Source organism: Panthera pardus, unplaced genomic scaffold (assembly GCF_024362965.1).
Source record: "Panthera pardus isolate Hobbes unplaced genomic scaffold, ASM2436296v1 HiC_scaffold_3, whole genome shotgun sequence".
Lineage (NCBI taxonomy): Eukaryota > Metazoa > Chordata > Mammalia > Carnivora > Felidae > Panthera > Panthera pardus.
In genome coordinates, this window is record NW_026526876.1 from 14,269,870 (window position 1) to 14,292,794 (window position 22,925).

At 58.3% G+C, this 22,925-nt stretch overlaps 1 protein-coding gene and 1 long non-coding RNA gene across 2 annotated transcripts in view; one reads left to right on the forward strand and one right to left on the reverse strand.

Moving 5' to 3' along the window:
• Positions 1 to 1,083: 1,083 nt before the first annotated feature.
• On the reverse strand, positions 1,084 to 3,361 carry LOC109276789 (uncharacterized). Its single transcript, XR_002084838.2, has 2 exons — positions 3,233 to 3,361; positions 1,084 to 1,646 (listed from the first exon to the last, which is right to left on the reverse strand). It is a non-coding gene; the product is annotated as an uncharacterized LOC109276789 (long non-coding RNA).
• A 217-nt stretch (positions 3,362 to 3,578) lies between these two features.
• Positions 3,579 to 22,925, forward strand: part of SLC38A10 (solute carrier family 38 member 10) — a 46,475-nt gene continuing 27,128 nt past the window's right edge. The window contains 8 exon segments of the mRNA XM_053892282.1: positions 3,579 to 3,986; positions 9,253 to 9,370; positions 14,043 to 14,088; positions 14,848 to 14,941; positions 15,148 to 15,291; positions 16,507 to 16,631; positions 19,395 to 19,497; positions 20,421 to 20,603. Coding sequence (XP_053748257.1) covers positions 3,888 to 3,986; positions 9,253 to 9,370; positions 14,043 to 14,088; positions 14,848 to 14,941; positions 15,148 to 15,291; positions 16,507 to 16,631; positions 19,395 to 19,497; positions 20,421 to 20,603 — 912 coding nt within the window. The 5' untranslated portion in view covers positions 3,579 to 3,887.

Here is a 22,925-nt window from a genome sequence, read left to right on the forward strand (position 1 = left end):
TTATCCGGGGTTATCTGATGAGCTCAATCTAATCATGTGACTCCTTACAACGGGAAAACTTTTCCTGGCTGGGTCAGAGAAATGCACATTGAGGGGGAGTTGACCCCTCCCTCCGTTGAAGCTCTGAGAGTGGAGGAAGGGGACCATGAGGTGGCCTCTAGAACCTGGGGACGGCCCTCCGTTTACAGCTGGCAAGAAAACAGGGCTATTGGGCCTACCACTCTAAGGAAGTGAATTCTGTGGGCGTTCAGGAGCAGGAAACTGATTTTCCCCTAGGGCTTCCGGAAAGGGGGTGGCCTGCCCAGGCCCTGACTTCGGTTGCTGAGACCCATACTGGACTTCTGACCTACAGAACCGTAAGATAAGGTATTTGTGTTGGGTAAACTGATAGGTTTACGGTGATTTGCTACAAAAGCAATGGAGAACTAATACAATGAGAAGACATCAGACAGGCCCAGTATGAGGGACATAGGGTTAGTTATCAAGCACATAGAAAGAACTTCTCAAAATTCATAAGCTAATTAGAAGAATGGGTCAAAAGGACCAGGCATTCCACAGAAGAAATACGAATGGACGATAAAAAATACGAGTAGGTGGTTGACCTACAAGTAAGGAGAACAAATTAAAACCACAGGAAGATTTCATTTTAGTCACCAGACTGACCACATTGAGGATACCAAGTGATGGTGACAATTCAGAGCAGGGGAGCGCAATGCACGGCCCTCAGGCCAAATGGGGCCGGCCAATATTTTTGTAAATAAAGTTTTATTGGAACACAGACACACTTCTCTGTTTACGTATTGGCTAGCGCTGCTTTTGAGCTACGACAGCAGAACTGAATGGTTGGGATAGAGTCCACATGGCTTGCAAAGCAGAACACATCATCTGCTACCTGACTCTTTGCAGGAAAGTTTTCCAGCCTCCGATGTAAACTCGCAAGAACTCTTGTAAGTACTTTGAAGTACAGTATAAGCAGTTCGGCCATATCTAGGAACATCGAAGGCTCGCATACTCTTCAATCTACAATTCCCCTCGTAGGTACCTGCTCTAGAGAAACTCTAACAGAGGAAAGAGACAATACCGTCACTGTATCACTGTTTATAATGGCAAATAACTGGAAACAAGTGAGGTGCCCTCAGCAGGAGCATAAACACATGTATTCTGGGCTATCTGAACAGTAGACTTCCATAGAGCAGCAAGAAGGAATGATTCAGAGCAGCAGTATGATGGTGAATCTTGCCAACGGTTGAGTCAAAAGGGAAGTTACAGAAGAATACACACATGTGAGTCCACGAGTAGAAACATCAAAAAGGCCCAAATGCTCTACCCCCGTACGCTGCTGAATTAGGCTACAACTTGGGCTTCATGCAACGGAGTCCAAAGTAGCAATGGCTTAAACGGGAGGTTTGTCTCCACTCCGTGGAGCAGTGTGGAGGAGGCAGTCAGGGGCTGGGATGATGGCTCTGCCATCTCATGTTGTCCAGGGATCCAGGCTCCTTGCAGCTGGCTGTTCCACTCCTGCCACGGTCCGCATGGCCCGAGCCGGCTTCCGCCCGTGACCTCTATGTTACAATCAGTAGGATGAGGCGTCACCAGACACGAGGGAGGCTGGGAAGTGCGTTCTTTATCCTAGGCAGCCGTATGTGCTGGCGAAATTTGGGAGACAGAAAAAATGAATATTAAGAGACAAATAGTAAACTTCCCAGTAATTGTTTAGGGATATATCCATATGTGGTAAACCTTTAAAGGAAAGTAATGAGGGGGTGCCTGGGTGGCTCAGTAGGGTAAGCATCTAACTCTTGATCTCAGCCCAGATCTTTTTTTTTTTTTTAATGTTTATTTTTGACAGAGAGAGAGACAGAGCACAAGCAGGGGAGGGGCAGAGAGAGAGAGAGAGAGAGAGGGAGACACAAAATCTGAAGCAGGCTGCAGGCTCTGAGCTGTCAGCCCAGAGCCCGATGTGGGGCTCGAACCCAGGAACCGTGAGATCATGACCTGAGCCAAAGTCGGACGCTTAACCAACTGAGCCACCCAGGCGCCCCTCAGCTCAGATCTTGATCTCAAGGTGGTGAGTTCAAGTCCTGTGTCGGGCTCTGTGCCTGGCATGAAGCCTATTGAAAAAAAGGAAAAGTAATGAAATGATAAAATCTGGATAGTGATGATCCCGAAAAGCTGTGTCCACAGCTGGGAAGTGGACAGGAAGGGGCCAAAGGGAGTCTCTAAGTTAGTATTCTGTCTTAAAGCCGAACGGTGGGGTCATGAGTATTTATCACTCTCTGTGAAAACACACATTTGAGTTTCATATCCTATCTTGCATGCTAACATCTCACAAAAATTACGTAAGTAATAAAAAGGTTATAGAATGTATGTATGATTTCTATAAAGGAAAATAAATGGCATTTCCTGTTTTGACTTTGAATTTAAGTACTCTTTACCCGGTATTCCCTCTTCTTCCTCTCGTGTCTGGGGTGGGGTGGGGCGGGGGGAGAGCCTTATCTAGTGGCTGCCCTGCGTGCAGCTGAAGAATCAGCTTCTGCTCTAGGACAGAAGGTCCTTGGTGTGTCCACAAACGCGGTCGCCTTATATCCTCTCCCAGCAGCTGGTAACTCTTCCTGTGCACAGCTCCACCTTGCTTGGATTTTCTTGCTTCCTCCTGAGAAGGTCCTTCCCAGCCCTCCTGTCTCTATGCATCCAGTCAGCAGACACATAGTGAGCATCGCCAGGTGCCAGGAATTCACAGATGTCTCAGGGCCTCTCTCCATTCTCTCCCTTAGTCTTCCATTCCTGTTTGTCCCTCAAGGCCAGGCCTAGAAGCTACCTCCTTCTTGAAGCCCGCCTAGATTTCAGGAGTCCTATTGGTCTCTACCTCTCTTGTCCTCTCACAGTATTTCCTCTGCTCCTTTTACAATGTTAGCTTCTCTCTTTGCACTGATCCGCGTGTAGTGCTAAAGGGCGCCGGCCCAGGAAGCAGATCCCCACGCCCTCTCCTACCAGCTGTGCGTCCACCAAACCTCTCTGTGCCTCCGCGTGTCACTCGTAAAACGGAGGTGCTAGCTCCTCCACACTGGTTCGGTGTTCAGCTCCAACACTTAAGCCCCGGTCCCCGCGGCCGGGGTACCCAGCACACGCCCCGAAATCGGTCCCAAAGTGTAATCGCTGAAACTGAACCCCCCAAGCCCCGCTCTTCCCCGAAAGGCGCCGCGCTGCCCTTTCTCTCTTGACCGCCACTGACCTTGTCCTCCAGCCCCTGCAAGGCGAGGCTCAAGAAACCGGATCCGCGGGAAAAGCGGCTTGAAGCTCCGGTCGGATGCGGACCCTCACCCCGAACACTGCAGGCCCCGCCTGCAACCCGCCGACGGCAGGCCCCGCCTGCAACCCGCCGACCGCAGGCCCCAGGCCCCGCCCCGGAAGCCCGCACCCACTTCTCATTGGCTCACGATCCGCCGAGGCCCGCCCCACCAGGCCACGTCGATTCTTCCTCCACGCCAGCATCGCAAGACACCGCCTGCCCTTCCAGGCCCGCCTTTCATTGGTGCTCGCCCCTCAGAGCCCGCCTCCTGCCGTCACTTCCGGGCAGAGGAGGCTGCGGAAGGCGGAAGTGTTCTCGCAGAGGCGGCCGTGAAGTCGGGCTGAGGTGTCCCTGGCTGGTGCCTGGCTACTCTTCCGCGTGTGGGCGCGGGGACCCGGAGGCGGCCCCGAGAGCTAGTGGGGGAGGGGGGCGATGCCATGAGGCAGCCGGAAAGCCTGGCGAGGTCTGGAGGTTGACTGTCCCTGCCGCCTTCCCGTGAGGCCGCCGCCTCCAGGCAGCCCCCGTTCCCCTCGGGGTCTCGCATCCTGCGGTCGTCCAGCGCCTGGGACCGGGGCCCCCGGGCCCTAGACACCGCGCTATGACGGCGGCCGCCGCCTCCAACTGGGGGCTGATCACCAACATAGTGAACAGCATAGTAGGGGTCAGTGTGCTCACCATGCCTTTCTGCTTCAAACAGGTGAGTCCAGCGGGACAGGGGTCGCCCCTTCGCCGCCGCGGGCTCACCCGGCCCAGGGTCCGCTGTTGGCGGGGCGCGGGGAGCCAGGGCCGGGTGGATGTGCGGGAGAAGCCCCAGAGGATTCCCTCCGTAAAAGGCGCGCGGTGGCGGAGTTTCGGCCTTGGCCCGAGAGTTCCCGGTTAACAACTTGAGACCCCAGTGCAGAGCGTGGCAAAGCGGAGTGATGTTTCCCGGGTGGGGAGTGGCCACAGGATTCGGTGTTATCCCTCTTTAGGATTATAACTTTTTTTTTTGCGGATTTTATTTGTAATCTCTGCACCCAAGAGATTGGGTGCTGGGGCTCGAACTCAGGACCCTGAGATCAACTGAGCCAGGCAGGCGCCCCCTCTTTATTATTATTTTTAAAAACTCTGACCCGACTGCATTTGTAATGGGGGCGTGTGTGTGTTGGGGGGGGCACAAGTCAAGTCTTTCGGTCCTGGAACTAGATTGGGGTGTTGGTTCCAAGGTCGTTACAGAATTTGCTAGATTGTGGGTGTCACCATATGTAAATCTTACCTCGGTTGAAAAAATCGGCAATCTATTTAAAAATAGGTGTCGGGCATTAACGACCGGATGGAAAAAAGTCACCATTTTTGAGATGTGGATTCATTTGGCTTCTGTTTAAATAACGCATAAAAAATAGGTGTTTGGTACTTTAGAAGAGGAACGTTGGTGAAATTGTCAATTGGGCAACTTCTTCCCTAAAAATGAACTTCTTAGCTTCAGTGCCCGGTGGATGGAGTTGCGGCTCTCCCTGCCCACCTGAGAGAGCTGCTTCCTTGGGGGGGGGGGGGGGGGGGGAGAGGAGGGAAAGGGCAGGTGGCCCACAAGGCCACACATACCAGTCTTGCGTGATGAAACCAAATAGGTAGAAAAATGAAAATAAAATGACGTTCTGGAACTGAAAGTGGGCATCAGTAGTTTGATTTTGGAGTAACAGACACTTTGCATTTTTCATATTGAGCATCTTTTGGATAAAAATAGCACATTTATGTTTTTAATCTGGAGATTCTTTTTTTTTTTTTTTAATTTTAAAAGAGTGTTTATTTATTTTTGAGAGACAGAGACACAACACAAGCAGGGGAGGGGCAGAGAGAGAGAGGGAGACACAGAATCGGAAGCAGGCTCCAGGCTCCCAGCCGTCAGCACAGAGCCCGACGTGGGGCTCGAACCCACGAACCGTGAGATCACGACCTGAGCCGAAGTCAGATGCTTAACCGACTGAGCCCTCCAGGTGCCCCTAAAAATTTCTTAAGTAGGCTCCACCCCCAACATGGGGCTTGAACTCACGACCTTGAGATTAAGAGTCACATGCTCTACTGACTGGAGCCAGCCAGGCACCCCTGAATCTGCATTTAATTTTTTTTTAATGTTTATTTATTTATCTTGAGAGAGAGAGAGAGAGAGAGAACGAGTGAGGGAGGGGCAGAGGGAGAGGGAGGGAGAGGATCCCAAGCAGGCTTTGCACTGTCCCTGTGGAGCCTGATGCAGGGCTCGAACCCACAGACCGCGAGATCATGACCTGAGCCACCCAGGTGTCCCTTTATCTATTTATTTTTATTTTTATTTAAAAAAAATTAAAAAAAAATTTTTTTTTTTTTTTTAACGTTTATTTATTTTTGAGACAGAGAGAGACAGAGGATGAACAGGGGAGGGACAGAGAGAGAGAGAGACACAGAATCTGAAACAGGCTCCAGGCTCTGAGCGGTCAGCACAGAGCCCGATGCGGGGCTCGAACTCACGGACCGCGAGATCGTGACCTGAGCCGAAGTTGGCCGCTTAACCGCCGGAGCCACCCAGGCGCCCCTAAAAAAATTTTTTTTTAACCTTTATTTATATTTTTGAGACAGAGAGAGACAGAGCGTGAGCGGGGGAGGGGCAGAGAGAGAGGGAGACAGAATCTGAAACAGGCTCCAGGCTCTGAGCGGTCAGCACAGAGCCCGACGTGGGGCTCGAACTCACGGACCGCGAGATCGTGACCTGAGCTGAAGTCGGACGCTTAACCGACTGAGCCACCCAGGCGCCCCAATCTATTTATTTGTAAAGTCAGCTCTCGCCCCAACCCGGGGCTCGTACTCACGACTCCAAGATCAAGAGTGCACATTCTACCGACTGAGCCAGCCAGCCAGGTGCCCCTGGAGATTCTTGGTCCCCCGCCCAGGGCCTACCAGCCTGCATTCCTTTAGAGCTCCCATGTGGGTTACTGATCTGTTGACAGACACGTGGGCGGGAGGACAGGGGCCCTGCCTGCCGAGGTGACAGGCCACGCTGCACCTGCTGCTGCAGAGCCCACGGCGCCCATGCAGATCCCAGCGTGCACTGTGACTTGCCTGGCGTGGCCCGGCCTCCCGGGACACGTGTGGTTGCGTGCCTGCAAGTCCCGGCTGCCATCCTTGAAATCGGTCGGTGAGGCGCCACCGTGGCAGGGCTCTGGCGAGGCACGCGTTTGGACCCGGGTGACTCAGCCGTCCCCGAGTCTGCTGTGGGGTGGGCACGAGGCCCTGCCAGAGCATTTAAACGTGGGCCAGACTCACTGGCCCAGGGGGAGCTCACAGCTGAGTGGCGGAGGCCCACGTGCACGCACAGAACCGCAAGTGGTTCCCCCACCCTGAGGGCCTGGCGGGGTTGGGACAGCCACTCTCGTCTGGCCGTGGCATCCCCTCCGTGGGCGGCCCTCGGCTGGAGCGCAGCAGGAGGCCAGCGGGCACTTTGGGGATGTGTGTGCTTAGTGTCCGACAGCCATGCCATTTAAAAAAAGTTGGTCTGGGGCTTTTTTTGTTGGTCTGGTTGTAGTAAGTCGGGTCCTTTAAGCAAAAATGGACATTTTGCCGAAGCAAGACATACATACAAAGAAACACCCTCTCAGGTGTCCTCGTGCCGGGTTGTGAGAAAGTGAGCACACACGGGTAACTAGCTCCCGCGTCAAGGAACACAGCCTTGCCAGCACTGTCCCCTCCACGGGCGGCCCACCCTCTCACCTCTAGGGCCGTCCGTGGGTGGTGCCTCTGTGTTGACGTTATGGACACAGAATCATCCTGCCATGTGCATTTTAAATTAAAAACAAATTTTTTTTTAATTAAATTTTTTTTTTTAATAAAAAAATTTTTTTTAACGTTTTTTAATTTTATTTTTGAGACAGAGAGAGACAGAGCATGAACGGGGGAGGGTCAGAGAGAGGGAGACACAGAATCCGAAGCAGGCTCCAGGCTCCGAGCGGTCAGCACGGAGCCCGACGCGGGGCTCGAACCCACGGACCGCGTGATCGTGACCTGAGCCGAAGTCGGCCGCTCAACCGACTGAGCCACCCAGGCGCCCCTAATGTTTATTTATTTTTGAGACAGAGAGAGACAGAGCATGAACGGGGGAGGGTCAGAGAGAGGGAGACACAGAATCCGAAGCAGGCTCCAGGCTCTGAGCTGTCAGCACAGAGCCCGACGCGGGGCTCGAACTCACGGACCGCGAGATCATGACCTGAGCCGAAGTCGGATGCTTAACCGACCGAGCCACCCAGGCGCCCCTAAATTAAATTTTTTGAGAGAGACAGAGCACGAGCAGGGCAGGGGCCGAGAGAGGGAGACGCAGAATCCGGAGCAGGCTCCAGGCTCCGAGCTGTCGGCACAGAGCCCGACGCGGGGCTCGAACTCACAAGCTGTGAGCTCATGACCTGAGCTGAAGTCGGGCGCTCAACTGGCTGAGCCCCCCAGGCGCCCCTGCTATGCGCGTTTTAATGTCTACCTACCTACCTGTGCGTTTTAATGTCTGTTATACAGATACGCTACAATTCATTCCCTTCCCTGCATCTGGAGCTCTGTGCGCACCTGTGCGCGGGCTTTGCCGGCACGTGTGCATTTCTCTGGGGTGTTTATCTTCGAGTAGAATCGCTGGATTGTAGGGTATGTTGTATGTTCGTCTCCGGTCGACACCAGTAGGACACTTGTTTCTTCAGCTTTTATTTTTTTGTTTTATTTTTCTTTTCCTGCAAATATGGGTAATGCGCTTAGATTACACAGCGGAAAAAAGGGAGTGAGAAGGAAACGACATCTAAGTGAGTCACCCAGAAATTCTTACAAAAGTCCGAGGCTGGGTGTAGCCCCCAGGAACCAAGTCACCGTTGACGTTAGGAACTAATAGAAAATTTTACAAAAGTCTGCTCGTTGCAGCATTCAGGCACTTGTACGAAAGAAAGGAGGGCTCTCTCTACAGGGCTCCTGACTTGTAACAGGGACCCCTGGTACCTCACCTGACACGGGGGACCCGGAAGTCAGAGAGGAAAGACGACTGGATAAAACAAAGATACAGTCACGGAGGTTCTCTACTGGTCTGCTCTGTAGGGGCACCAACCTTCGGGTTGTTTCCCCTGCTCTCAACTCAACCTCAAAACCCGGTCCCAAGACCCTGTGTTTATTTCAGTTGCTTAAATTTTTTTTTTTATTACCACGAGTGGGGGAGAGGGGCAGAGAGGGGGCGGAGAGAGAGAGAGAGAATCTTGAGCAAGCCCCACACCTAGTGTGGAACCGGACTTGAGGCTCAATCTCATGACCCTGGGATCATGACCTGAGCCAAAATCGAGAGTTGGATGCCCACTGACTGAGCCACCCAGGCGTTTTGACCTTGTGTTTATTTCTAAAAATGCTCTAGCCCTTTAGACGCTCCCCAAGGCTTCCTAGTCCCTGCCCTGAAGCTGTTTCTTCAGCTTTCGATTACGGATAAATCTTCCATACATGCAGGTTTTGGAATGAACGTGTATGTGTGCATTTCTCCCAGGAAAATAGAGGGGGGGGGTGCGATCGCTGGGTCAGATGGTGACTCTGGAACTCGTAAGAAAGGTGTCAATGTCATTTTTAATCTCTTCCTTCCGGAATGTGGTCACCACTCATAGCTGCTGATGTAAGTGGCTAGAAGGTGGCGAACTGCGGGGTGCACGCGGAGAACTGGGGGGGCCGCTCGTTGGCGGCACCTGGCTGTTCATTAAGACTCGGAGAGGCCACCGAGGAAATGGCGTCCGTGGCACTCTTTCAGGGCCACAACGCGTGTGGCCGCCACATGTGGGGAATCGGTCCCTGTCAGCGCTAGGAATTGTCACCCGTGGGCAGAGAAGCGAGGCAGAGCCGGGGTCTTGGATCAGCAAGAGCGGAGGGAGGCGGGGAGGGCTCTCGGGAGCCACGCGCGTGAGGCCACAGTACCGGCTGGTTTTATTTTGTCTCTTTTTCTCCCAACCCTCCAGTGTGGCATTGTCCTGGGGGCCCTGCTCTTGGTTTTCTGCTCTTGGATGACACATCAGTCCTGCATGTTCCTGGTGAAGTCCGCCAGCCTGAGCAAGAGGAGAACATACGCCGGCCTGGGTGAGAGCACTGGCCCCTGGCGCGGTGGCCCCAGCCCGAAGCCCCTTCTTAGGCAGGCAGCACGCACTCTGGCGCCGGGCCCTTTCTCCCTCGTTTGTTTGCTTTTCGTCCACTTTATGCTTCCTTGAACGGCATTTCTTTTCCTTATCGTAAAGCGTAACTCGGTTTTCAAAAACCGTTAACGGAAACACGTGCGTTACCATCGAGGGGACCCTTGTTCCGCCGCCCCCGACTTGTGCAAATACCCGTGGGGAGTCTCCCTTCCGAACTCCGGCGGGACCCGCGGTCCTCAGGCCCGGGGTCTGCTGTGCTTCCGCGCCGTGGATGCCATGGGGGAGACGGTCATGGGCTTGGGCCGGTGGCGGGCCCGTCACCTGTCTCCCTAGCGGTGCTGTTTCCCCGATGCTCACGGTTGTAAGTTTGTGTCCTTTAGTTCTGTCTTCCTTGGATTTCGGGCGAGGGTGAGGGCGAGGACGAGGAGGCTGCGCTTTCTGCTTCCTTGTGGTTTGGACTGTTTCCTAGGCCGCTTGGCTCCGCGGGCGGGCGCCTTACTTTCCCAGCGTCCTCGGGCTGGTGTGGATTCCGCACCGCGGATGTCTGGCGTGGGGGATCTCAGAGCTGGGCAGAGTCCCCGGGCTCCGGACCAGAGCCCCTTCCCGGCCTCCCCCATCTCCCGCCAGCGTGTGGCCGGGGCGCCGGGGCCGAGAGGAGGCGGCGACGGGAAGCGGCGTGCGGGTTCCAGGGGCCAAACGAAATAAAAGCATCTGCGGGGTCCGCGCGTGGGCTCTTGGCGGCTCCACCTCGGGTTTCCTTCCAGTTCGTCGGCTTTGCGTCGGCGCCAAGCTGCCAGCATCCGCTCTGACCTCCGAGCCGAAGGGGCGCCTCCTTCTCTCCTCCCCGAAGAGAGCCGTGCTCTCAGGCCGTCATCGTCGTCGGAGCCACCTGAGGAAGGGATAGTGACAGGTGAACGGACCACGCCGGGATGAATCGTGCTCCGGGGCACCCCTTCCCCCGCCTGTAGGGCCCTGGCCTCGGGGTCCCCTCTCTCCTCTCTGAGGGTCTGCATACGGCGGGGTTTCCCAAGAAGACGGCCCACGAGGTGCTTGGCTGTGCCCCGAAAGAGGACGTGTGACCCTAGGCCCGGGAAGGCCGCGGGTTTGACGGCGGTCCGTCTGATTATTCTTAGAAAGTCCCCGAGAAGGCAGACCGATGTGGTGGCACATGAGAGGCCGAAAGGGAATCGGACAGTGGGCACCCGTCTACGCGGCTGCCTGGGCCCCCCCTCTACGCGCTTGGGGCGACTGCAGCTCCGCTGCTAGAAGCAGAAGAGGCCCCAAACCACCACCGGTCTTCGGTTGTGGGTGGTGTCTTTCGTTCAGCAAAGTGGCTCAGTTGGGTGAGCTCCCGCCTGCGGTGTCGGCCGCCTGGTGTCCAGCCTCGGGCCTGGCCCCGTCTCCCAGAAACAGAGACCCCGCCACTCAGAGAGGAGTCCTCGACAGGAGAAGAGTGCCTCTCGGACCCACACCTGGGCGGAGACCTACTGAAGGGTCTTTCTCTCCATCCTCTGCCTCTGGGAAGAGACCGTGAGAGCTTGCGCCACGGCTGGAGAGGGTGGCCCTCGAGGAGGCGCCCCGCATCCCGGTGCCACCCCGCATCCCGGTGCCACGGGGTCAGGACGGACCGTCTCTGTCAGCAGACCTCCTGGCCCCGGCGTGCATCGTCCGCTGGGTCCGTGGGCGTCGGGCAGCCGTGGGGGACAGGGACGTGGACAGATGGCGTTCGGCCAGACCTGGAGACCGTGCAGGGCTGGGGCGGGGGCGAAGCTCAAACAAATAGGCCGTTTGAGGCACTAACGCTCCACGACTGTTGGCGGGGGGGGGGGCGCGTACGGGCCTTTTTCACGGGTATGTCTGCCTCGCCCAGACGTGAGTCTACGATGGTTTTGCGGTGTGGTGATCCCCCGCGGTGGTCACATGCTGCCCCCTCCCCGTGACCCGTGTGAAGGTGGCTGCTGGACAGGGAGCTCGGCTGGTCGGGAAATAGAGCGCCGGGCGGTTTTTGCTGTTGTTACTTCTGTGTGTTTGTGGCGTTGGCTGCTCACGGGCCGTGTTGGCGAGTCTCATCCACTTCTTACCTCCTGCTTCCTCGCCCTGTGTAGCCTGCTTCACGTAGACTTTTCTAAACCTTGCCTTCAGAAGACAGACCTGCGGGCCAGTGCGCCTCCTCCAGTGGCCTCAGCCCCCGTGAGGCCACCCTGAGCCCGCACCCCGACCCGTGGAGTGTGGCCGGTGCTTCCGAGCTCTCCGTTGTGAGCACCAGATGCTTTGGTGCTGTGTCCGTGGTCTCGTCGTCCGACCTCCCGGGGGCCTGGTCAGCCTGCTGCCCGCTCCGGGGCCCGGGGTGGGGCCTGCAGGGGGCCTGTCCGGCCAGTTTTCTCCCTGCCTGTCTTCAGATGTGTGACCCACACGTGTGGGTACGCGGCTTGGGCACGAGGGCTATAAAGCCAAGCCTCCTGATGCCCAGGGGTCTCTACACCCTCATTTATGCAACAAATGTTTTATTGTCCTCTGTGCAGGTGGCACTGGGGAATCAAATGCAGTCCGAGGCCCGGCTCCGGGGATGGCCGGGTTGCGGTCGCCGTCCTGTCTTGAACGGCACAGTTTAGTGTGCGCACCACCTCCTCTGCCCTGCTGATGCCGGGCGGTGGTCCAGAGGAGGCTTTGGACAGCTGGCGGAGAGAGCGGGAGCGCGGCCCGCCTCCCGCACTGAGCCCGGTGGTCTGAGAGCTCTGTGTCCGTGGCAGCCTCAGGGCCTTGGGCCGAGCAGTGGCCCCCAGGAGGAGCCGCCACCCTGTCTCCCAGGGAAGGACCGGGAGAGCCTCCTGGCACCAGTCCTAGCTCCGCACGAGTGCACTGCTTAGGCTGGTACGGGGCCACGCCTACTGCTTGTCCCCATGAGGCCCGGCCTGTTAGCTGCAGAGTGCCCATCACCGGCAGGGGTGGGGCGGGGCGGGGGGAGGGGGGGAACGGCCTGGCTTAGCTCTGGTCCACACCCAGACCAGATGGGGCTTGCTCAGAAACCCTCTTGTGGACGCCTGCCAGCCCAATGGGGCCGGTCTGGCACTGTGGTTCCACCCTTGAGGGGCAGTCCCAGGCCCCCTCTGCCCTTCCAGCACCGTGCCAGGCGGGAGGCTGGGGCTTGGGGGCTGCTGGGCATTTCTGTTTGAGACTCTGGGTTGGAGGTTGCTGAGAGATCTGCACTTGAAGCAGGGGCGGGGTAGGTAAAGAAAGGAGTGAGTGGGGAGGCCGGGAACTGGGACGGCCCGGTCAGGATGTCATTCTGAGTGTCTGGGTGAAGAGGGTCACCTCCCACCGTGCTCCTCTGCTTCCTAGAGTGCCTTCCATTTTCTTGCTGTCCAGGATGCGGGCGCGTTCTGGAATTTTTTCTGGCAGCTGCTCTGAGCATTTGGAGTATGCTGTAGACATTCCGTCTCCTTGTGCAGAAGGAGAAGGACTGGGAGGGCCAGGAACGGGGCCACCTCTGCGGGGCACTGAGTTCCGGGTCACGTCCAGGGCTGTGCTGCCTGCCGGCCGTCCTTGGGGGCCTTGGAGCACCTCCCTTTGGTGACAGCAGACCTTCAGCTACTGGCTGCCGTCTGGAGTCCTTCGTTCGTGAAGGCCTCAACTTGGCCTTGAGTCTCCGGCGGGGAGTCAGACAAACCAGGGAGGCCCGCTCGTAGCCCGTGTCGCCTGTGCCAAGCTCCCTTGCTGTTGGCGGCCCTGTGCCTCTTCTGAAGTCATTTAAAAGTGACGAGTGTTGTTTGGACTCATCGACACCAACTGGCCTGCATGTTTCCTGCTCTCCGAGTCCCTCGGAGCAGGAAGCTGGGCTGTGCGCTCACACCCCCTCTCCGGTTGCCCCTGGGGGATGGGGACTTGCCTGGACGGCGGGGGATGCAGGGTTCCCGGACCGCTGTTCAGTCCTGGGAAGGGCCTTGTGGAGCCCAGCTCTTAACCTCTCATCTGCTCAAAGCCATTCTGTTGCCAAGAAGGAAGGACAGGCAACTCCCCTCCACCGTGGGACACGCTGTTCACCGTCCTGAAAAGGGGCAGGTCTGAGACCTCTTGTCCCCTCCCACCCAAAGTGCCCCACCAGAAAGGATTCTCAGAGTTTTCTTCTGAAATCACAGAGAGTGAACATAAGAGCCCTGAACCAGGTCCCTTTGGCGTGAGCCTGGAGAACCGGCGCTCTGGGGTGACGGGGAAGCGAGGTCGCCTGGCACTGTCCGCCCTGTCCCCGCCCTTCCCCCGCCCGTGTGCACCTGCAGCCTCGGGTCCGGGCCGGCCTCCTTCAGGGCTGCGTGTGGGAGACTGCCACTTTGCAGGGACAGCTTTCCTTTGTTTTGTTTTGTTTTGTTTTGTTTTGTTTTGTTTTGAATGAGAAAAGCCGACTGCCTGTGTCTTTCCTTTGCTTTGTTCTTTTTCCTGTGCTTTCCTTGATGGTAGACCGGAAGCAGCACGGAACCAAAATCCTAGCACGCTCTCCTCACGCCCGTGAAACTCCAGACCGCGGGTCCTTGTCACATGGCCGTCCTCACCTCGTTTTAGAGGCGTTTTGGGCGGCGCGCTTTCCGTGTTCTTGGCCGGGAGCTGACTCTGTGTTTCCGCCCTAGCGCTGCACGCCTACGGGAAAGCGGGGAAGATGCTGGTGGAGACCAGGTAGGTGGAGCGGCCTCGCCGACCTGACGCCCGCTGCCCTTCGTCGCCCGTGCTGAGAAGCCGGGGGACAGCTGCTGCGTGAGCCACGTGCCTCAGACGTGCGTTGGTTTAGAAGGCTACCCTGTTCTGAGGTGTCGCCTACTAACGAGCTGAGAGTTCAAGTTAGTGTTCTCTTGAAATGATTAGAGTCGAGGGTGAAAGCCTTACTTAAGCCTCAGGACCGGACAGCTCGGAACACAGAGCGCAGCAGCGCTCGCTTGGCTGGGGCCCCTTCCTCGGCACCCCTCCCGAAGCCCATGCGCCCCCAGCCCCGCACGCTGTCGCCTCAGGGCGGCATCAGATTGGACGTGTCCTATCTTTCTCCCTTTGGAGTGAAGTTTTGCGAGAAGAAAAAATTGCCAGGAAATTGCCCTTGTAGACTTCTAAACCAGGGAATCGTGAACGCAGAAGAACAAGTCTCTCTGGAAGCAGTCGATTGTTCTTTTAACTTGAGCAGCATCGCGGGGCGCTTTGGTAGCTCCGGAAGGTGTGTGCAGCCCCCCGTGGGGAGGGAAGTCTAGTTGCTCAGTGTGCGTCGCGTGTGATAGGGCGCACTGCGCCCCCCCGCCCCGCAGACCGGTGAACGCTGGGCACCGCGTCTCCCATGGGGCCCGGCTCCGGGCGGTCGCCGGCCAGCTGTGATCGGTGGGGACTCCCGGGGCTCGACCCCTGGCCTCCTGCTAGGATGGTGCCCTCTCAACCCCCCCGCGTTCTCCGCAGCATGATCGGGCTGATGCTGGGGACCTGCATGGCCTTCTACGTTGTGATTGGCGACTTGGGGTCCAACTTCTTTGCTCGGCTGTTCGGGTTTCAGGTAAGACACGCCCGGGCCCGGTACCCTGGAGGGTCCGTGGCCGCTGCTGTGGCGGTTCCGCGTGGCGCCCCTGTGGGGCCACTGCTCAGCCCCGTGCGGACGGGAGGGCCGGCGGGATGGGCCAGGGTCGGTTCCAGGCGCGCAGGTTCGTAACGCTGGGGGTCCCCCAGGGCGAGGCCTTCCCGGCATGCTCGGCTCCCCCCTAGGTGACCGGCACCTTCCGCGTGTTCCTGCTCTTTGCGGTGTCCCTGTGCATCGTGCTCCCACTCAGCCTGCAGAGGAACATGATGGCCTCCATCCAGTCCTTCAGCGCGATGGCCCTCATCTTCTACACCGTGTTCATGTTCGTGGTGAGTGGAGGCCGCCCGAGGCTCCGGGCTGGCCCCCCGCTGCCTTCTGGGGACGACGGGAACGTGGTTGGCAGCCAGAGTTATCCTCGTGAGCCCCGGTGGGGCACACGGGCCGCCTGGCCTCGGGGGCCGTCGATGGCGGGGGAGGGGAGTCTTCCAGGGCGGGGGGTGCGGCCGACTCCCCAGGGGACAAAGTGTGGATGCTCCTCGTTTTATGGAAAGACATTTTCTGTGTAGCTTGGGATCGGGAGGCTTGGCGCCAGTGTTTAGTCACGAGGGGGCAAGTTGTTTTCTCGATGACCGTGTACAGCCGGCCAGCTCTGGGGGGTCCGGTGTGGAGCTCACGCCTAGAATGCTCCTTTCCTATGAGTGCCCGGAGGCCCCTCGGAGCCGAGCCCCGGACCTGCCCGTTCACGGCGAAGGTCAGAAGCGCCCACTCCTGAGTGAACGGGGTGGAAATACTGCAGTGGGTTTTCCTCGGGACTCCGAGCGCTGGGGGGGGGTGCGGCCAGCACCCCCAGTTGTGAGGGCCAGTGCGGTGATGGTCGCCCCTGCTCTCCAGACAGCCCTGTCCTCTATGGGTTTGTCTTTTATTCTTTTTTAAAATTCGTGTATTTGAGAGAGAGAGAGAACGAGCGGGGGAGGGACAGAGAGGGAAAGAGAGAGAATCTCAAGCAGGTTCCGTGCTGTCAGCACAGAGCCCAATATGGGGTTCAAACTCACGAACCCCTGAGGCCACGACCTGAGCCGAAATCAAGAGTCAAACACTTGACTGACTGAGCCACCCAGGAGCCCCAGGTTTGTCTGGGTCGGGGGTGGCACTCGGCTGCCTCAGTTGGTGGAACGTGCAGCTCTTGATCTCCGGGTTGTGAGTTCGAGCCCCGTGTTGGGTGTAGGACTTACTTTAAAAAAAAAAAAAAAGGAGGGACCCGCCCAGTTTGTGGGGACCATCTGGGCCTCGCCGTGTCCCGTCTGTGCCGAGTCCCCAGTGCAGGCAGCCGCCCGGAGGCCCAGGCGGGTCCTGCAGCAAGAGCTCCTGGTGGCTGCGTGCGTCCAGCCCGTGGCACAGCGGAGGGCAGCGGACTGGGGACCCCGGGCCCCGGCCGGCCACGCCAGCTCTTGCTGCAGGGGAGCACGTGGCCGAGGCCCCGGGGGTCCCGGGTCCCGTCTCGGTCGTCCGTGTGTTCTGAGCCCTCCCTTCTCGTCCTCGTGCAGATCGTGCTGTCCTCCCTCAAGCACGGCCTGTTCGGTGGGCAGTGGCTGCAGCGGGTCAGCTACGTGCGCTGGGAGGGCGTCTTCCGCTGTATCCCCATCTTCGGCATGTCCTTCGCCTGCCAGTCGTAAGTGCCGTCTGCTCCCAAGGGGCCCCAGGCGCCAGCGTGTTTCGTGGGGCGGGGGTCCGATGCAGGAAGTGGGCGTCGTCTGCGCTCTGTAATTGGTGACGCGGGCCACCAGCTTGCGATGCCTCGTTTCGCTGTGACTTGTCCCCCCTCCAAGTTGAGGGAGAGAGCTGTGTGTATTTTTATCGAGAGGGAACTCGACTTCATTCCTGAGACGTGCTGCTGGCAGTACTGGGGACAGTGCCCAGTTCGCCACCCCCCTCCCCGAAGAGTTGGCTGTGGGCAACACAGAACAGCCCAAAACCATCTGATTCACACAGTCCCAAGCATTTTGCCAAAACTGAGCTGTTCGTGTGAGAATATTTAAAAGGAAATTGCACAAACATTGACTTCCGACTGCCGCCGGGGCGCCTTCGGAGGGGTGTGCGCGTGCGCGAGCGTGCTTTCTCTCTGGCACACGGGGCTCTGTGAATGCAGATCAGGCGATTTCCAGAATTCCAGCAGCATTACCGTCCTCCCCGGATGACAAGAGCCAGTGATTCATGCCCGGTCGGAACGGTAACCCGCTCAAAAGAGAGGCGTAAATCCGGCACGGACGGGAAAAGACCATCAGTGCACGGGTGGGGGGGCGGGGGTGGGGGGCTGGCGGAGCAGCCCCCCACCCCCGCCCCCCCGTAGCTCCGCTGGGCATGTATTGTGCCAATCGTAAACTAACGTGGCAGATAAATTTGCTCGTGCTGCTGTGTTTACACCACATGCGGGATCCAAATCGTCACTTCCCGCTTGCTGTCTCTCTTGGCAGCTCGGTTTCCCACCAGAACGTGCTCCACGCTTGCTGTTTAATGTCCCCATTATAACCGGTGACAGAAGTTACGTTCTCTTACCGCGTACCTAGTTACCGGTTGTCCTTTTTGTCTGTGAGTTTGCTTTTTAAAAAATAAACCCGTGGTTGGGCTTTTTGGTGATGGCCACGTAGCAGCCAGCGCACATCCTTTGGGTTTGGTTCTTAGGTCAGATTGTAGGTTCTGGAAGGGTGGTGGGCCCCCATCTTGTTCTGCTGCTTGCAGAGGGCGGCGGCCTGTAGATACGCCCACATTCTCCGTAGTGAGCGGCTGTTGGGGGGCGGGGGGGGGGGGGGGGTCCATGGCGCTTTGAGAGCTCGGCGTGACCAATCTGCCGACGTCCCCATCCTTAACAACACGTGCGTCTGCCAAGGGCAGAGATAGAGCTCTCCCCTCTCACTGCGTCTGTGCACCGGAGCGCGTGCAGGACGGGGGCCCCTGCCCGCCATTGCCAGGTGACCGCTAGGGGACCACCAGGCCCTTCCTGTGTGACTGGTCTCCTTCTTGCAGGGACGGGCCAGGTCTCTGCTTGGCCCTTGCTGTCTGGCCCTTTCTGGTCTGACTTCATAGTAACGAGTACCTGGTGCCGCACCACTAGGCTCCGGGGCCCGGAGAAGCAGCCGAGAGAACACTGAGCACGGAGAGGCCCGGAGCCCGTGGAGGCCGCTTGGCGGGGCGGGCGGTCTCGGCGCTCTGCGGAGGGCCGAGGTGGGGCGCCGTGGGTGTCTGTGGCTCCCACTGCCAGGGGCTTCTGGGGCACAGGCGGGATCAGAAGGGGCCACCGCCTTGGCCTTCCCACACCTGCTCGTGCCCACGTGCCGGGCACAAGCCCCTCCGCACAGTCCCTGCAGCTCCTGGTGTGTGCCGGGGGCCGCGGGAGGGAGGTCCCTGTCCGGGGGTCTGACCCCGCTCCCCCGAGTCGGCACTCGCCCGTGTGGACCCCGCCCCGGCCCGGGAGCTGCTCGGTGCCGAGACGTTTGTGTGGTGGCCCCCGCGTGTCCTCTGCCATGCGGAGGGGAAGGCGGCCGTACAGCGTGCCCCTGCCCACCGTGGGTGCCCTGACGGGACGGTGCACTCCAGCCGGGCCTTCTCACTGGTTTCCGCTGGCTTTTCGGTGACGTTTCCTCTCGCTTTCTTGAAGGTGGTTTGGGGGGTTGGCTCCACTGACCGTTCTGCTTGTCCATTCATTGACGACGATCTTCTGTGTCCCGACGCACCCCTGCCAGCTGGCATCCTGCATTCGTGACCGCTGGCCGTGGCCCCCTTGCCCCCATCCTTACGCCACAGTGCATGGGATGGAGGGTGGCCGCCTCTCCGTCATTCACCCCCAGGACAGTTCCATCCCTGCTGCCTTGTCTGGACGCCGCCCCCCCCCCCCCCCCCCCCGCCCTGCAGCCTCCCCTCCTGGGGCCACACACAGACCTCCCTGTCCCCCCCGCCTCTCCCCACCTGCTTCCCTCAGTGACTCTCTGTTCGCACGGAGCCCGGACGAGTCCCCCTCACACCCAGCAGCTCTGCACTCCTGGCCCTTGGACCGGCCCCGCTTATGTTTGTTTAACTTTCTGTTCTTTTGACGGCAGTGCCCTGAACCGCTTCCTGTTTCTCCTGCGGGCGCGTGCTCTCCAGCGCAGCCCAGCACTCCGCACGGGGGCCACACTCCTGCTCCAGCGGGACAGATGGCCTTTCATCCTGTGGCACTTGTGAAATGTTTACAGAGAGCTCGTTTGGGGGGGGGGGGTGCGCTCCGGGTGCAAGTGGCTGCAGTCCGCCGTCCAAACCGTGGTCAGCCGTGGCCCCGACTTACTGTGGTGGCGGGTGTGGTTGGAAGGTGCTGGAGACTCGACCGTGGACCTGGGAACTAGGGAGCCACGGGGCGTATCTCTCTGGAATCTGCTTGTTGAAGTGGCTTGCGTTTCTACAGCCAGGTTCTGCCCACCTACGACAGCCTGGACGAGCCGTCGGTGAAAACCATGAGCTCTATATTCGCCTCCTCCCTCAACGTGGTCACCACCTTCTACGTCACGGTAGGAGCCCTTTCGCGCCCTCTCCTGTCTCCCGCGTCAGGAACGGACTTGGCTCTCGGCCCCTTCCCCCCCATCCTCCCGTCCCCCCCACCCGCCACCAGCCTGGCCCTTTGTTCCTTTCCCACCCAGTGCCCGGTGGCCACGGGACAGACCCCCTCAGCTCGGCTCCACGGCCACCCGCAAGGCCGCTCTGCCCTGGGCGGCGCTGCCGTCGCTCCTGTTCCGGGGGGCGTTTGGGCGTTGGGACCGTTCCCAGGTTGCACTGGCTGGGAGGCTCCTTCGACTTCTCCGAGACCTTTGCCGGTCAGCTGTGGAAGGGGGCATGTCTGTTAATAGAAACTAGAAAGTGTAAAATCGCGGAGGAAGAAAATAACCTCCGATTCCAGCCCCCAGGTGCCGTTACAGTTGACATTTCGGTAGATTTTTTTCCAGACTTCTTAGTGTTCCCATTTGTTCTGGTTTTCGCATCGCACACAAAATCATGGCTGTGCCGAGATCCCAGCTTGTTTCCCCGAGCCTCGCGGCCTCTGCGTCGTGTCGGTTTCTGCAGATGGTCCACACAGATTGTCGTCCACGTGGCGGCCGCTGTGTCCGTCCTCGGGCGAGCACGGTGTGCCCCACGGCTCCCGGGTTTCGGTTTTGCACCAGATGAAGACCGGCCGCCGTGCGGGGCCTGCGGGGCGTCCGGAGGCTTCCTTCCGCTGGGGCGGCTCCGCTTCCCCGGTGCCTGCTGTCCCCGCGGGAAGCTCCCGGAGCCTCGGCAGAATTGAGCCTTCCGGTCGCGGGGCGGGGGGGCGGTTTGCGAGCCAGAGTCCGACGTGCGCCATGGGCTTGCCGGAGCTGCTTGTGCAGGGTTCTGTGGCCGCCTCCGGGGGTGGGGAGCACGGCCCCACCTCCCGCCCTCCGCCGCTGTCCTTCCACAGGTGGGCTTCTTCGGCTACGTGAGCTTCACCGAGGCCACCGCGGGCAACGTGCTGATGCACTTTCCCTCCAACCTGGTGACGGAGATGATGCGCGTGGGCTTCATGATGTCGGTGGCCGTGGGCTTCCCCATGATGATCCTGCCGTGCCGACAGGCCTTGAACACACTGCTCTTCGAGCAGCAGGTAAGGCTCTCGAGGCCCTTCGGACCGCACTTGGCCAGGGAAATACTTTCCTGATCTGAATCGTGTTCTCTTTTGTTGGCTTTTGCTCGGTCTTTTCTTTTCTAGGTGGTGGTAGGGGGAGCTTTTCCTAGTTAAAAATGGAAAAGCTTTGGGACACCCGGGTGGTTCAGGTGGTTGAGCGTCTGACCCTTGATTTCAGCTTGGGCCATGATCCCAGGTCATGGGATCGAGCCCTGCATTGGGCTCCATGCTGAGCGTGGAACCTGCTAGAGATTCCCTCCCTCCCTCCCTCTCTGTCTCTCTCTCTCCCTCCCCCCCCAGCTCATGTATTTGCACATGCGCGTGCTCTTTCTCTCTCTCAAAAAAAATTAAATTAAAAAAATGGAAAAGCTTTGGTTAAAGTGAAATCTTTTATAGGGACTTACCTTAATTAAAAAATAATTTTTATATATTTTATATGTTTATTTTGAGAGAGAGGCACACGCGTGCACAGGAGAGGGGCAGAGAGAGCGGGAGAGAGAATCCTATGCAGGCGTGTGCTGTGAGCACCAAGCCCGACCGGGGCTCCATCCTGCGAACTGTGAGATCGTGACCTGAGCTGAAATCAAGAGTCAGCACTCAACTAACTGAGCCACTAGGCACCTTGGAATTTCTTTAATGTTTATTCTTTTTTTTTTTTTTTAATTAAAAAAACCAATTTTTAGGTTTACTTACTTTGAGAGAGACAGCACAAGCAGGGCAAGGGCAGAGAGAGCGGGGAACAGAGGATCCAAAGCAGGCTCTGTGCTGACAGCAGAAAGCCCGATGCGGGGCTTAAACCCACGAACCACGAGATCATGACCTGAGCCAAAGTCAGACGCTTAACCGACTGAGCCACCCAGGTGCCCCAAATGTTTATTCTTTTTTGAGAGAGGGCGTGAGTGGGGTAGGAGCAGAGAGAGAGGGAGACACAGAATCTGAAGCAGGCTCCGGGCTCCAAGCTATCAGCACAGAGCCTGATGTGGGGCTCGAACCCACGAACCGGGAGATCATGACCTGAGCCGAAGTTGGACGCTCAAACGACTGAGCGACCAGGCACCTTGGGATTATTATTACTATTACTTTTTTAAGCCAACTTTGGAGAGAAGAGCTGGAACGAAGGGGTCTGTTCACGTGGGGCGCGTGGAGAGTGGACAGCGAAGGCCCGCTCCCGTGACTGTACAGCCCCCTGCTGTCATCCCCGAAACAGCGATGCAGCAGGAAACTGGGCCCTTGAAGCTGTGGAATGTGTGGGAACGTGGAAGAGCCACTTTGTGACGATGGCCAGGTCGGCACTGGGGTCGGCGCCCGGTGCTCTCCATGCTGGTGGAACTTAAAGTTTCAGCAGTTTGACAGAAGCTTCCAGAAGAGGCTGAGTTTCGTTCACTTTCATGTGTGCACTCAGGGCCCTGCTTAGCCCTTTATGAGACGTTTTCCCGTGCATGGGTTGGAACTGGAAGTTTCTCTCGGCTCTGTGTTGCCCAGTCAAAAACAGAAGTTCTGTGTCACAGTTCGTGCCCCAAGTTGTGGGAGTCCCCGTCCTCGGGAGCCCACAGCCTCGCAGCTTCTTTCGCAGCTTCTTTCCGTGGCCGTGTCTTGTGACTCTGGCCTGAGGTCCTTGAGTCCGGTGTGCGGTGTCAGCCAGGACTCCTGGTGGCCGCACAAGTTCCGCGTGAACTGCCGAGGCCGCAGAGCAGGTGGGGAGTTTGGGGTCTTGAACTCCAGGAGACGGGGGGTCCAGTAGCCAGATTGGGGAGGGCGGGCTGCCGGGGCCTCCAGAAGAGCTAGAGTGGGGCCTGCTGTCCACGTGGTTGGCATGCGCTCGAGGCGGCCACCCCCCCAACCCCCCGCCCCCACCGGTGGTGCCACCAGAGACAGCACCTCGTGGCAGAGGCTGAGTCCTGAAGGACTGGCGGTCCTTCCACCTCCGGTTTGTCCCCCTCACCCCCCGTCGTTCAGGTACCTGGGCGCCAGGCATGGCACGACGTCGCACTTTGTCCCTTGGGGGTGGTGGCTGGGTCGGCTCCCCGCCCCACCTCTGCACGGTGAGTTGCTCGCGTCCATCTTTCATGGTTTGTTGCCAACACCCGCTTAGTGTATGAGCGGCATTTGTGCCTCTGTATATAATGCATTTTTATCGTTTACATTATTTTTTTTAACGTTTATTTTGAGAGAGAGACAGAGCGCGAGCGGGAGAGGAGCAGAGAGAGAGGGAGACACAGAATCCGAAGCAGGCTCCAGGCTCCGAGCTGTCGGCACAGAGCCTGTCGCGGGGCTCGAATCCACGAGCAGTGAGATCGTGAC